The sequence below is a fragment of the Lissotriton helveticus genome, chromosome 5_1, assembly GCF_964261635.1.
Source record: "Lissotriton helveticus chromosome 5_1, aLisHel1.1, whole genome shotgun sequence".
NCBI classification, from domain to species: domain Eukaryota; kingdom Metazoa; phylum Chordata; class Amphibia; order Caudata; family Salamandridae; genus Lissotriton; species Lissotriton helveticus.
The window spans coordinates 1,164,850,107-1,164,863,424 of NC_136065.1; the positions used below are offsets into that span (position 1 = coordinate 1,164,850,107).

Genomic DNA, 13,318 nt, shown 5'->3' on the forward strand with positions numbered 1-13,318 from the left:
TGAGCTGTATCTAACCGGATCAAGTCCAGTAGATGGCACCCCTCCCTCAGGTTGCCGCTACCCCCACCCTCCTAGAAAGGAAAAAATCAATGAAAGAAGCCCCTATACTAAGGTGGTTGGTTCGTGAAATATAAGAAAAAATAAAAAGGAATTATGTGCAAGATTTAACTATAGTTCATCTTTTTCTTTCTTTTTTTTCGTCCCTTAATTTCCCCAACCTCGTATTTTTTTTTTCTATTTTTTTTTCTTTCCTTTTTTGTTTACATTTTAACATTTTTACGTTTTTAGTGTTTTTAAATTAAGGATCATTTATTTGTTTGTTGTTTGTTGAGTCTATTCAATATAGATATAAACACTTATATTCATAACACAGGATTAGATTATATCAGTAGGAGGCCTGAGTGTTATTTATCTGATCGCTTCTTTCCCAGATCTAAAAGGAGCTCATCAGCGGCTTGGACAGACCTGATGTTCATCATCTTATTATTATGCATAACACTTAATGAGGCCGGAAATATAAGCTGAGCTGTAGCACCTAGCCTCTTAAAGGCGTCCAATCGCTTACCAAACTCCCACTGCTTTTCCAGCGTGCACCTACATAGGTCTGACCTTATAAGAAAAGTGAAGCCCTTGCCAGATAATGACTTCTGCTTTAACGCTAAATTTAGAATCTGCTCCTTAAGGGCGTAAGTATGAAAAATTTTACGAGGTTTCGACCTTTGTGGATTTAATCTAAAGGGATCCCTATGGACCCTCTGAATGTCAGTAGCCAAAGCCTCTAGAGACTGATCCAAAGAAAGTGATTCCTTTAGTAGATGAACGACAAACTTCTTGATATCTGGGCCTTCTGTTCCTTCTGGAATATTAAGAATGCGGATGTTACCCCGTCTGGCATTGTTTTCCAACACCTCCATTCTGTCTAGGAGGGTCTGATCCTCCTTCTTTAGTTTGCCGATATCTTCTACTGCCTTATCCAGGTGTATCGACATCGCCCCAACAGTCTCTTCTAACACACCAGTTCTAGAAGTTAAACCATCTATTTTGTTGTCGAGTGACTCGCAATAGTTCCGAATCTCCCTCTGTATAGACGCAGACTCCTCAAACCCCCTTTTTATGTCTCGGGTTAAAGTTGAAAACATTAGCAGCAAAGAGGCAGCCGTAATACCACCTTCCTCAAAGGAAAGGACAGTATCCTTGTCCGTGTCTGGTAAATGCTGCGCTAATTCAGGACATCTTGCTGGTGGATCTAATCCCCCTGCTGCCTCCATGCCAGCATTTGCTATACAAGCAGACTCGACCAAAAGGGACGGAAGGGAGTCACCTGTTCTTTCTCCTACAACCATATGTCCATCCAAGGCGTTATCTAACTCGCTTGTCCCCATGGCATTAGCAATCACGTCTATATTGCTCGGAGCTACATCAGCTATATCAGCTACATCAATTAAAGGAGTATTACGTAGGAGGTGATCTAACTGGGGTACAACTGTAAAGACAGAGGACCCATCTGCTCCGACTTCAGTAGATTGGGTAGAACCATTTTCCAGGGGGGTCTGGTCCGAAAGGGGTGGAACAGATGCTAGGCTATCGGTAGAAGACATCCCCAATCCTGAAAATGCTGGCTTGCCCTGCGAGTCTGTGAGGCTCAATACTTGTGGTATTACTTTAAAATAAGAGCGCAGCGAAGGGGTAATTTTAGACCCTGACTCAGACAGAGCGGTAGGTTTACGTTTAGTTAGACCTCTCACTTTCCCTCTGTTACCCTTAGCCTTAACTTCAATTGAAAGGTAAGAAGAAGCTCTCTTACCTAATGGAGGAGATGCAATGACGTCGAGACCTGAGCTGACGCTGGGGGCAGGCTCCCTCGACTGTGTTTTGGTTAATGCCTTGCCCCTTCTATGATTACCTCTCACCTTACCTTTAGGTTGTTGCTGTTGCTGTTGATATTTACGGTATCGATGAGAGCGTAGTGACGAGCCCTGTTCCTCTTCAGACCCCCCGGAGAAAGGTTGCAGATCCGATTCTCCTGCCTCATTTACAATACTGTCTCTCTCCCCCTCGGTCTCTGTGGCGTCCACTGTATCTTGCAAGTAAGGCTTCAAGGGACGAATAACCGAGACGCCAGCCTCAGCACATGAAGTATGCAACAGACTACGTGCCTTCCTGCCGCGCCGCAGCTCCAGGGCTGCCACGGACCACCGGCGCAGGGTCGGCGGGGGCACCAGGGGGATAGAAGCTGTGAGGATCGGCTCGGAGCAGCCTCCGTCTACTCCGTCTACTCCACCCCCTCGTCGACCACTGGAGACGCCGGCAGAGAACCCCGTCATAGAGGCCAAAGACAGACTCGGTAAGATTGAAGATTGAAGGTGTATCGGGTGAAAAGATTTCCTTATCGTAATTTGGTGGCAGCCCAAATCTGATCTTATGCCCCTTCGCTAAGAACGTGGAACGAAGAATCCATCGTTGTTTTATTTCCGTCAAAAGTTTTTAGGCTCGGGCGAGGTGAACGGCAACCTGAATCACGGAGCACCACGGCAGCTCAGCCGTCTGCCGCCATGTGCTCCCCAAGTTAATGATGCCCCCCTATCTGTGGATGTTGATATTAGAACAGCCTTTAAAGAATATTTCCAAGCCATATACCGGGAAGACAAAATATTAGATTCGGTTACCATCAGGAATTGGCTTGATAAAATCTCCCTCCCATGTCTTTCTGTTAACCAGAGTGAGAAGCTAGAGTCTGAAATCTCAGAAGATGAAGTTAGGACAGCTATCCAGAAGGCCAAGAAGGGGCAGGCATCTGGCCCAGATGGCCTACCTGCAGAAATGTATAGACCGTTGGAGCAGGAACTAGTCCCCTTCCTCACAATCCTGTTTAATCAGATTCTTTTGGACGGGTACCTCCTCCAGCGTCATGGGACAATGCTTCAATTACTGTAATATTAAAGCCTGGGAAGCCCTCAACGGCATGCAGTTCGTACAGACTAATCTCTATTTTAAACGGGGATTACAAGATATTTTCATCCATACTTGCAAATAGATTATCTGTAGTTGCACCTTCAATTTTACATCCAGATCATAAGGGGTTTGTCAAAGGGCGACAGCGTTACCAATTGACATACAATTTAATTGGAGCCATAGATCTGGCAGTTTCGAAGTCTCTCCCACAAGCGGCTTTAACATTGGATGCCACCAAGGCCTTCGACAGGGTCAATTGGATTTACCTGTCGGAGGCCTTGGCAAAGTTCAACGTGGGAGGTGGATTTCGTCGAGCAATCGGCCTCCTCTTCCGGAAACCTAAGGCCAGTGTTCTGGTTAACGGAGTATTATCTGACTCTATTGACATCTCGAGGGGAACTTGGCAGGGCTGCCCACTCTCTCCACTTCTTTTTTGATCTATATGCTGAACCCTTTGCCCAGAGTTTGAGGGACAGTGTTGACATCAAAGGTTTCACATACAGGGGTTGGGAGAGAAAGGTGGCCCTATATGCGGACGACATTCTCATCTTTACGTCCGCACCCCACTTGGCTCTTCCTGTAATATTCAAACTGGCATCGGAGTTTGGGGACGTGTCTGGTTATGAGATCAACACATTAAAAACTGAGATGTTGACCTGGAACATCGATCAGAGTTCCTTTACTTCAGATATTCGGCCGGGTAAGGAGATGAGGTATCAAGGCCTTGATGTTGTTGGGAATATTGATCAGATTGCCACTAATAATTTCTCGAAAGTGACTAAAGAATGTTGCAAGTTGCTCCAGAATTGGGTACATCTCCCGTTATCTTTGTTGGGTAGAGTTAATCTTGTTAAGATGACTATTCTACCCAAGATTACATTTTTATTTAACATTATTCCTTTATATTTTGAACCTTTTCTCATTAAAAAACTGCAGGCTGATATTAACACCTTCATTTGGAATAGTCATCTTCCAAGAATTTCTTGGAAGAAAATCAGGAGACGTAGGGACAAGGGTAGGCTTGCAGCCCCTGACCTGCAGATCTACGCCTGGGCCTCCCAGCTATCTCATGCTTGGATATTATTAAAGATTCCATCAGAACATGGAGTTGGTTCTATTTTTTCTACTTTGCTGATGGCAGAGGGGGTTAGACAGTCAAGTTTTCTCTTTAAATTCGGGGACCCCAAGTTCTTTAAAAAAGTTAAACTGAAAATCTCACGGGGTATGGCAAGAATGTGGACCCAGTTAACAAAGGGTATTAAAATAGGGTACTATGGTAGTAAAACGCCTCTGTGGGGTCTTCCCGATAGCCCGGCTTGGCTGGGAGATACACTTGCGCTATCTATTAGAGATGCTGGACTTCTGGTGTGGGGAGATCTATTTGTTGATGGTATTTTGTTACCTTGGAACTGTTTAAGTAACACAATAGGTCCGAACTTTTCCAGACTTAAATACATGCAAATATCGAGTTGGTCCAGAACATATAAAGATTTACCATCTAGAGGAATTAAATTTCCACTAAGCATTCACAGCAACCTTATTACCCTTTTAGTTGACAAACCTCCCACTAAGAAGGAGATTTCACTTTGGTATAATCTAATCCTTGAAGAACTGGATGGCGAATTCTTGCTACCGGTACAGCTTTGGTCACCATATCTAAGTATCCCCAACCTACAAGATCTTTGGATTACATCATGTGGTATGATATGGGATATCGTCAAACCGGCATGGTTACGCAGAAACCATATTTTTACCATTCACCGAGCTTATTATTCGCCTGAACGACTATCTAAATTTAATCAGGGAAATAGGGTTGCTTGCGCGAGATGTGGGCTCTTAGCCGCAGCAGATACACACGTGTTTTTCGAGTGCCCTCATCTTTCTCTGTTTTGGGAAGCCATAAGTAAGACCCTTTCAATATCACTTGGCACCAATATTGTTCTAGATCTTACCTCCGTAATCTTCGGCATTGTGGATCGGGTTCCAACATCTGCAAGAAAGTTGATTTTCTATTCTATCCTGCTTGCTAGGAGGGAGATATGCAAGAAGTGGAAAGACTCTCTACCTCCCTCTATTAATGACTGGCATACCTCCGCCCTGCAGGTCTCCAGGTTAGATTTGGCTAGAGCTGGAAACAGTGACAAAAGATCATTCTGGCACCTCCTGAGGTGGGACCATTGAGAACCTGTTTTTTTTTTTTCCCCAGGTCCAATGGCTAAGCCATCAATCCCATCTTTGGGTATAACCGAATTTTGATGCTACTTTGGCATTTTGGCTGCACTCCTAAGACCTCCATATGGTTTTCTGTTTTTGCAAAGCTGGTCTATGCACTACGGCTGAGGGATAATAGCCCCGTTCCATTTCCACACTCCCCCCCAGTATCGGCAGATTGCACAATCAGAACCTAGGTGGCATATGAGGACAAAAAAAATTTACAAAAAAAGAAATCTTCAAATGCCGTTTTGTAACTTCTATGTGTGCTTCTTAATGCAGCACACAGAAGTTGCAAATCGTCAGAATGGACACCTTCCTGCACATTAACAATCAATGGCCTTTTACTTTTTCTATGTGTGCTGCACAACGCAGAACACATAAATACAGCAAAAACTAAGAGAAATTAAACATTTCTCCTCATTGCGACATGCTAAGACCAGGTTTTCCCTGGTATTAATTTTGATGCTGCGCATATTTACGCCACCCTTGTAAATATAGGGCAACATCAAAATCAATGGGAACCGCAATACCCATTGCCCGCCCCTTTCACGCTAAGTGTAGCATGAAAGGGGGCCTTATTACAAGGCAGCATTAAGCCACATTAAGTGGCTTAACACTGCCTTGTAAATAAGGCGAAGCCCCTATCACAAACAAAACGTCGGAAAAAGTGATGTTGTGGTGGCGATAGGGATTTGTAAATATGCCCCTTAAATTGCACTTATCAGTATTCTTGTAACTATAACCTGCTTCAGTCATGTTTTCTTTCTCAAGCTAACATTGCCCAGTGGAAGTGCTTATCCCTAATGCAGAGCCACTTTGAGTTTCGGCTTTCGAGGTGAGAAAACAATTAAGTACCGTGTTCAGCCAAAAACTGCTTGTGTTTTGTTACTACTTATGGCCGTTCTCATGACGTCAGCTAGGACCCTATTGGTATTCTTTGTGAAAATAGTATCATATGACTACTACAAGAAACTTGATTTATGTTAGAGTAGAAATTTGACTCATCTTTTCTCATTATTATATCCACCATGGTTCATGGAGACCACTGGTTGGTTGACTCTATGATTCATTGACTTCATTTTTCTTTTGTCAATAATCCTTTTAGTCTCTCAACAGAGTGTTTAAGGGGATTTTATTGAGACATCCTGCACCTCTTTTGTGCTACCGGAGTGGGAAACAGCCATTACAACGCAACTAAAACAACGCACTACCATTACAACGAAACTTATACAACGCAGGATCCATTACAACGCATGCCATTACAACGCAGCTGCTATTACAATGCATGCCATTACAACGTAAGTATGGGTAAGTATTTAATTAAATTTTAACCCCTAGACAATCCAACACTTACCCTACTATTACGCCCCCTGGAGTTAGAATAGTAATTTTAACCCCTACACTATCCAACACTTACCCTACTATTACTCCCCCCTGGAGTTAGAATAGTAATTTTAACCCCTACACTATCCAACACTTACACTACTATTACATTCCCATTAATTTAAAAAAATACGTACCCATACTTACATTGGCATGCGTTGTAATGGCATGCGTTGTAATGGATCCTGCGTTGTAAAAGTTTTGTTGTAATGGTATGCGTTGTGAATGTATGCGTTGTAACGTCATACATCCACCTGGGTACTCACCCACTCTGGTCTTCCTTTTCTGCTCTGAACTCAGTTGTGTAACGAAAAATATCCCTCCTGCGCAGCCTGGGAAGAGTCTCCCATATATCACAGCTATACACTGGCCTTGAGCTGAATGGGGGCCCATCTCAAGGTTTGAGGGGCACCTGAATGGCAGGGGCTCCCCCTGCACCACAGGGGCTGCATGGCCTTGCGTAATGCCCCAGACGGAACTGTGATGAATCGGAAATTGATTGTAATTGGTGCTAATACTGTATGTTGGCAGTTTTCAAATGTGTGCATTCTGTAGGGCTCTTTCCTTGCCAGTGGTTTATGGTGTATTTACTCTCGATATTCTATAGCTGTAAATAGAAGCATTTCTGGAGTTGTGGATGGAAACCTCAAATATTTTAAATTAGGATTTTTGAGCTGAAAACATTCTGAGTCCTGAAGTAAATCTGAAATTGGGTGCAAATGATGTTTGCACTTCAATTCATATTTTGTCGAAAGGTCTGTAGGCAGGGAGAGGGACAGATAATGAGTGTTTACTGTCGCCCATTGAAGGATCAAGCCAAAGTAGGTGTTTACCACTGTCTGGTAGTTAATCTGTACCGGGTTCATTCATGTCGGTTTCACACAGTCCTCAACCTGAGAACCTATCACGCTTCCGTCGCAGTATACTTACGTCACTAACAATCTCTCCGGAAGCCTTGGCTGCTTGGAAGGGTATGGCATCAAGCTTCAGTTTATAGCCACCATCTTTCAGCTTAGTCCAGGATTCTTTGTAGCGAATCTGTTTCAAAACAAAAGGATCACTTTGGAATTGACTTACACCACAGCACCCTCCCCGCAGAGATTCAACATGACTGAAAAGTCTGGAGATTCCTTCATCAGCAGAAGGAGGCGAGAGGCACAATGCGCCCTGCAGCCCAGCAGAGAGCACGATCAATACCACAGCATCATCAGATGCAGGCCTGAAGCGCACCTATGGGATCACAGTCAGCATCTTACTGACCGTCATCCCTCAGACTTTTACTTAACAAACACACGTGGAAACTATACACAGATATATTGATATGCTTGACTTACAGGAGCTGATGATAACTTTCCAAAATGGAGTCTTTTTTATCAACTTTTTAAAACTACATACAACAGTCAAACACTTCCATTGAACGACACCCTGCGCTCCTACCCTTTCTATATGTTCTGTGCTTGAGAGTGTGTTTAAGTTTCCATGCTACAAGCATTAGTTTGGTTCATAAGTGGTATCACTGTCCTCTCCAAACAAATTTTTTTTTACCAGTGGCTTGGATTATGTAGGAGGTGTGCGTTTCTCTGTGTCCGCTTCGTGTGCTTCTTTAGTTTACAGAAAGGACCCGCTCCACAGTACAGAGAGTGGGACTCACCACTCAGCCCCAATGTGTTTGCGTGTCACAGTTCCACGAGGTGCCCCCATTATAAGGGCGGCTGGCTGCAAGGATTGGTCACAGAGGTGGGAGCACTAGAAGTGGCCCCGATGGGCTTTGTGGTTCTGCAGAAGTCACTGGCACACCTACCTTGTCCCTGGGAGGAAGGTGCACAAAACTAACTCAAAACTCTGGAAAGCTGCTTCCCGTTTTTTAGGTTTCAATGTGGACCTGGAGTGAAGAGAGAAAACTATTCCCTTGACACAACTTACCTCGCTTATGTTGGAAGCGTTTAGTTTTGCCTGTTGAAGCTCTGGTAGGTCTGCAGTTGACGTGTAATGATGTTTCGCGCTCTCGCCTTGCTCCTTGTACTTACGCTGTAAAGAGAGATAGAGTGCGTAAGTTCAATGTAGTGCGCACTAGGTCGGGGCACCGGGGGTGTTGACCTGTTCAACCTAACGCCAGGAGCACCAAACCCATGCCAGATTTCAGGAGAGACACTAAGGGCCAGATGTAGGAAGGCAAATACCGGTCGGTAACGGCCGATTTCGGCCGATACCGACCGGTATTTGGAGTTTGGAATGTAGGGGCATGTTCAAATACAGATTCGGTAATTTTACTGAATCGGTAAAATACCGATTCGGTATAATTACCGAATCTGTATTTTGACATGTAGGTAGCACTGTAATCAGTGCTACAGGGGTTTAAGAATTCTTAATTTACCATGAAAACCCTTTAAAAAGCATTTCTTTTGCTTTTTAAGCAGTGCCATGTTGCAGACATACAGGGCATGTATGTCTGCAACATGTGCACCCATGCACAATTGAGGGGTGCAACAGGGTGTCAAAGTGGCACCCTGCCACCCTTCAATGTTTCCCCCAATTACCGAATCGGTATTTACCGATTCGGTAATTGACATTCATTCCTATGGGCCTTCAGGCCCATAGGAATGAATGGCAATTACTGAATCGGTAAATACCAATTCGGTAATTACCGAATCATACCGATTCGGTAATTAAATCGGTAAAATTACCTACATCCCGATTGCCAGTTCTTAAATACCGAATCGGTATGATTCGGTATTTAAGAATCGGTAATCTGGGATTACCTACATCTAGCCCTAAATATGAAAAAGTGTGCATCTTTGATTCATTCAATGTAATGATATATTATATGAATATTCTGAAAATCTGGCTTGAACCTAGCCCACCTGGAGCTAGGTTGGTCCCGCCTGCTGTGGTGTCTGTCCCTGAGGTGGGAGCGTTCAGAAATGGAAGGTATGTAAAAATATCAGCATCACTGTGGTGTTTCAAGTGTGCTAGGGGCCCTAGTGCAAACTAGAAACTTGTCTCTCTGACAGGGGATTGGGTAGTAAACTACAGCAACAATCAGGATTCACTGGAAACCCTCCAGCCCCTGTTGCTCGGTGCCACTGCCCCTGCTGCACCACTGATAGTGTCAATGAAGAAACTGAAATGATTAAATGATTCCAGAAGGAAATCCTTAAAGCGTGGAACAAACTAGAAGCAAATCAGCACAGACACCTGAAGCAGTCATCACAGGGGTGGGTATTTCATCCCATTTGAGTACTAATTGTGAACAGGGGTGGGGGTGCCGGATAAAACATATGAATTCCACAGCTGCTTTTAAAAATGCAATACAACAGTCTTGGCAGTCAGGGTCTTCAAAGAGCCTACAAAGAAAATGCAGGTTTTCTTTGTAATCATGAAGGTAGAGCACGTAGTATGCGTTGTGACTTACATCCACCGCCTGGTTGTAACTAATTCTCGCCTGGATCATCTCGGGGGTGTCTTTAATGCTGGTGAACTTCAAAGCGTACGGGTGCTGCCGGTACTTCGTCTGTTCAACAGAGAAGGCAACAGGAAGAGATGAAAGCTCACAAGTTTACGCCCATATTTCATGCCATTTGAAAACAGAGAAAAAAAACTCCCTGTTGTTTTCTGAACATTAGAGTGAATTTGTGAACGTAATAATTAAGATGTTTTCCTTCCTGTTCCGTACTGTGTGTATGCCAGTTACACGTGTTTGTTTTCAGCGCTCATCTGCAAAATCTCATTAAACATTAATGCATCTTTTCAGACTGCAAGACATGCGGAAAGGTAGAAACTTAGCAATCAAAACTGGAAAACTGTATTAAATACAAGATGTCTGTCTACCTCCATATTCATCTGTAGAGAGCCTTCCACCCTACCCGTCTGTGTGTTTGTCCATCAGTTCACACAGGCATCCAATAGCCTACCAAGTTTCTTTCTGGTTAGTCAATCCATCCATCCATTTGTCGATCCATTTATCTATCCAGTTATTCATCCATCCAGTCGTCTGCCAATCTATCCATCCCTTATCCATCCACCACTCTATCCGTCTAGCCACCTGTGATCCAGCAATCATCAATGACCCATTCATCCTTCCATTCAAGTATCAATACGTAGTCATCCACACAGCCAAAACCAGTCAACCATCCATTGACAGATCCATCCAACAATTCATCATCTCATCTACAAATCGCCTCCATTTTTCCTGCCTGCTTTCCCTTCACCCACCACATCTTCTGTTTTATTGCACTTCCTATTTTCTCTTCTGGGGCACAATCCAGCCATTCCTCTGTCCCTTCGTCCTTTCATCTATCCACCCATCCATCCAGCTATTCACCCGTCCATTCTCTACCTGTTTGCCTGTCCATATTCCTTTGTTTATATGGCTGTTTGCCTAACGGCTTTGAATGTGTGTATATATTTCGAATTGTGTGTCTGTACTAGCAGCGTGAAGATGACCTATCCTACAGCAGCGGGGCTGAAGAATAACACGGGCAGTAGTTCTTACAATTTGAAGGAGGGTCAGGAAAAGTGGCCATAGTACAGATCTAAACCTCCTCCGGAGCCCCATAGCAGATGTACACCTTATGGTATATATTCCTTACCACCAAAAACACACATGCTAAATACACTTTCATGACGCGTACCTGAAGATGTCATGGAAGTAGACATTTTGAAACACTGGGAATTGCGATGGGGCGAAGGGAGCGCTGCTTAACACGTCTCGAATTACAGCCTGAAGCAGTAGAGGGTTTGCAAAAGGAAACACACGCAAAAGCATGCAGACAGACAAAGAAACGTGAATTCTGGGGATTGGAGGGCATGCTGTTCTAAGAAGACTGAGGCAAGAAGGAGAGACTTAGCGCCCTACCACGATCATTCGGGTAGCCACAATAGACGCCAAGATTTGAACTGTTGCTGCTTGTCATTTCACGCCTCCGGGACAGAGCAGAGAAATACCGTGCAGGCCATTAATAATGTGATTAATGCATTCTGGCAATACAGTTATTGTTCCCGTCGCTCAGTTCTGCTTTGAAGCTATTTCCTTTCGAAATGTGGAAGTAATTGGTGTCAGAAAGTGCTTCATTATGTTCCACTATAGCAGGCTATTACTTAGATATTTGTCATTTTAATGTGCCAGGCTGTGTATGTGCACGTGTAGCTTAATGAGTGTGCGTATATTGCCGTGTGTTGTGCATAAGAATGAGCGCATGTGTGCGGCTGGATCTGTATGTGTGCCTCTCTCTTTAATGTTTGTGTGCTTTCAAGTCTGTGCCACTGTTAGTGTGCATAGGTTTCTGCCTATATGTGTCTGTATGTGCAGCATGATATACGTTCATCTCCATCTGTGTATATTTGATTGTGCATACATGTGAGGCCAGAAGTATCCGCAGGTTATCTGTGTGTTTATTCTCTCTCTGTATTCATGTGTGTATCGAGGGAGGTGTGTGTGTTTGTGTTTCTCCGTGCACACTTTCGTATCTAGTTGTGCAGTGCGCTGTGTTTGTATCTCCAGATACGTCTTTGTCTGAATTGGCAAATACATTTCTAAATAAATGTGAGATGTACATGCCAGTGTGCAGCCAAACATTGAGATAAAGCGGCACCCCTGGTGTTGCGCCTTTAATCACCTGTGAGAGTACGTTTAGTATATTCTCCTACAGCGCCTGCTGTTCAGGGCAGAAGGTGGCACAGTGTAATATAAGGACCTGACCATATCAGCGGCAGCACCTGGATTATTAGTCGTTTTACAAGCGCGTGTGTGCAAACAATGGTGGTTCACTGACACGTGGCAGGATTAACCAGCAAGTGATGGATAACTAGGGCACATCCTGGGATTTACAAGAATATGGGAGATTCACGGGCGCTTCACTGGCACAGAATCCCCTTTGGTGAAGGTTGAGATACACCTTGGCATTGACTGGCATGTGGGTAGTTCCAGATCAAACTGCGGTATTGTCTGGCATATGACTGAAGATGCATGGTGGGATTACACTGCATATTATCAGCCACACAGGGGCAGGTCATGCAGCTCCCGGTTGTGATGGAGCACAGATAGAAATGACTGCTGGAAATGACACTAACTGTTTACAATGTAACAGTGCCTGGCACACAGCAATGCACTCAAATTAATTGTATTTGTGGATATCATTTGCAGAAAAGACGGAAAAACTAGAGGGGACAAAATTAGAGTACTTTAAGAAAAGTACCAAGTTGACGTATAATTTCCAAAACAATCCCAGACAGTCCCGCGCAATAAAACTAGACCAAAAAACAGTATGGCACGTAAGGCTCACTTTCAATACAGAGATGCCGCATTAGTGCAAACGACATGATGAACTATGCATGCCCATGGAGCTTATGCGATGAGGCACTAAAAACCTGTGCAGGTTTTATAAAGACCGTCACTTCACATACTGCTGTGTGAGGCCAGACAGCAGAGATCCTCGCACCCTGATGTATATTGTTGAGCTTGGAGATCAACATGCACAGAATGCTATTCTATTCTGATGAATTTACATAGGGCATATAAGGTAACCTGCCGCCTGTGCTGTTAGCTAGTAATGATTAACGCCACAAATCAAGCTCAAGCCACAAACAGGAACGTTCTCAATAACTTGAATAGTGGCTGTTGATCAGCTGGATACTGGAACGAGTGGTGTTACACGATCACATGACCACCTACGATCAGATGCCCACCTACTTGAAGGCAAGCCAGAGGTATTCTTATCCATGACAAGAACCCCTGTTTTGTCAGTACTGAGCTATAGAGTTGAGACTCATC

General features: G+C 44.0%; 1 protein-coding gene across 1 annotated transcript in view; it reads right to left on the reverse strand.

Moving 5' to 3' along the window:
- The window catches only part of NRAP (nebulin related anchoring protein), a 417,859-nt gene that overhangs the window by 120,739 nt on the left and 283,802 nt on the right, over positions 1-13,318 (reverse strand). Inside the window, exons 26-28 of the mRNA XM_078643841.1 lie at positions 9,962-10,060; positions 8,473-8,577; positions 7,480-7,587 (exon numbers count right to left, since the gene is read on the reverse strand). Of these exons, the coding sequence (XP_078499967.1) occupies positions 7,480-7,587; positions 8,473-8,577; positions 9,962-10,060 (312 nt within the window). The remainder of the gene's footprint in view (positions 1-7,479; positions 7,588-8,472; positions 8,578-9,961; positions 10,061-13,318) is intronic.